Source organism: Perkinsus marinus (genome assembly GCF_000006405.1).
Source record: "Perkinsus marinus ATCC 50983 genomic scaffold scf_1104296928840, whole genome shotgun sequence".
NCBI classification, from domain to species: Eukaryota; Perkinsozoa; order Perkinsida; family Perkinsidae; genus Perkinsus; species Perkinsus marinus.
The window spans coordinates 1-1,331 of NW_003216687.1; the positions used below are offsets into that span (position 1 = coordinate 1).

Here is a 1,331-nt window from a genome sequence, read left to right on the forward strand (position 1 = left end):
CACGGAGTATCTCTAGAGGGTGGACGCACTATGTCATACTCACCTCTCCCCACTCCGGTATGCTCTAGATGAGGACGACGATGATGCTGATGAGCAACTGCTGTCACTACTGTCACTAGACACAGACCGGACAGAACGGGGACTATCGTCTCCGCTGCCCAACGGTGGACTCGTAGCCGACATACCCTCACCAACAGTTACCTCAGAATGGCAAAATTGATCGATTTCAACACAACCAGCAATGATCAGTATTTAAACGCTTGATGCGAATCTCGCAGTGCGAGAAGAAATCTCTCAACCTTCCACTGCTGTTGTATCAAATCAGCTTCACACGACGAACAAGAGTATGGCGCTGTACACACCAATCACAGGGTGGTGGTGATGATGATCATCATCATACACCATTATAACTACTTATCGGAGGTTAGCAGGAAGCTCGGCAGGAACTGACAATCGAAAATGAGACAATCAACAAACTACAACTGCGTTTTCCGTTACCTGGTGGGCATTTGCCGTACCACGCCAACTTGCCGGGGCTTGAATAACGAGGATATGCACAGTGACCGAACCTAACAACAGACAATATGAGATAAGTACAAACCACTACAACACTTACACTTCAACCTTCTTATTGGCTGCTCTAGGGAAGATCCAATAGGTGAGGATCCAAGGCATCCTCTCATCGAAGAAAGCCTTCTCCTCATCATTCATGTTGTAACTAATAGAAGCCGACTATAGCCAAAGCAACACTGGTAGAGGTACTCCACTTACATCATGAAGACGAGACTCTCAGTTCTGTCCATGTTATCCTGGATCATATCGTGGACGCGGGCGGATAGGTCACGAACTTCCTTCTGGGTAGCTGATTAATAGAACATCAATATCATAGGACAACCCTTTCGACGTACCATGTTCCCTAAAGGCTTCCGGAACTAGTATCCTCTCCTCTCTCGCAAGATGCCCATTAACAAGGTCGCACATCATTCCTGCTATAGTGCCACCTAGGAGGAGGAGGACGAAAGTAACCAGATGATTTCAATTTATCCGCCGTTTAGTATACTTACAGGTTTTCTGCGCCTCATCGAGCTTATTTTTTTTCAGATCCTTTTCCAAATTGTCCAATAATTTCGATACCTACAACAACCCTCACGATTCATCCACAACGACCTAACAACACGAAGCTAACCTCCTCATGATCATGTCCCTCCTGTTCCAAGGCGCTCGGCTCCTTTAGATGCTTCCTGTAGAATGGGAAGATCTGTTCGTCCTCTTGGAGATGATGGACCAATAAGAATTTAGCCGTCATGTCGATAAACCTAAACACGAATACG

General features: G+C 46.2%; 1 protein-coding gene across 1 annotated transcript; it reads right to left on the minus strand.

The window, feature by feature from the left end:
• Positions 1 to 414: 414 nt before the first annotated feature.
• Positions 415 to 1,306, minus strand: Pmar_PMAR018433 (hypothetical protein; the record flags this gene model as incomplete). The annotated part of the gene is made up of 7 exons (XM_002787977.1): positions 415 to 446; positions 499 to 569; positions 617 to 718; positions 772 to 862; positions 909 to 1,001; positions 1,065 to 1,134; positions 1,187 to 1,306. 7 exons carry the CDS (start codon positions 1,304 to 1,306, stop codon positions 415 to 417), a joined length of 579 nt encoding a protein of 192 aa, XP_002788023.1.
• Positions 1,307 to 1,331: the final 25 nt, after the last annotated feature.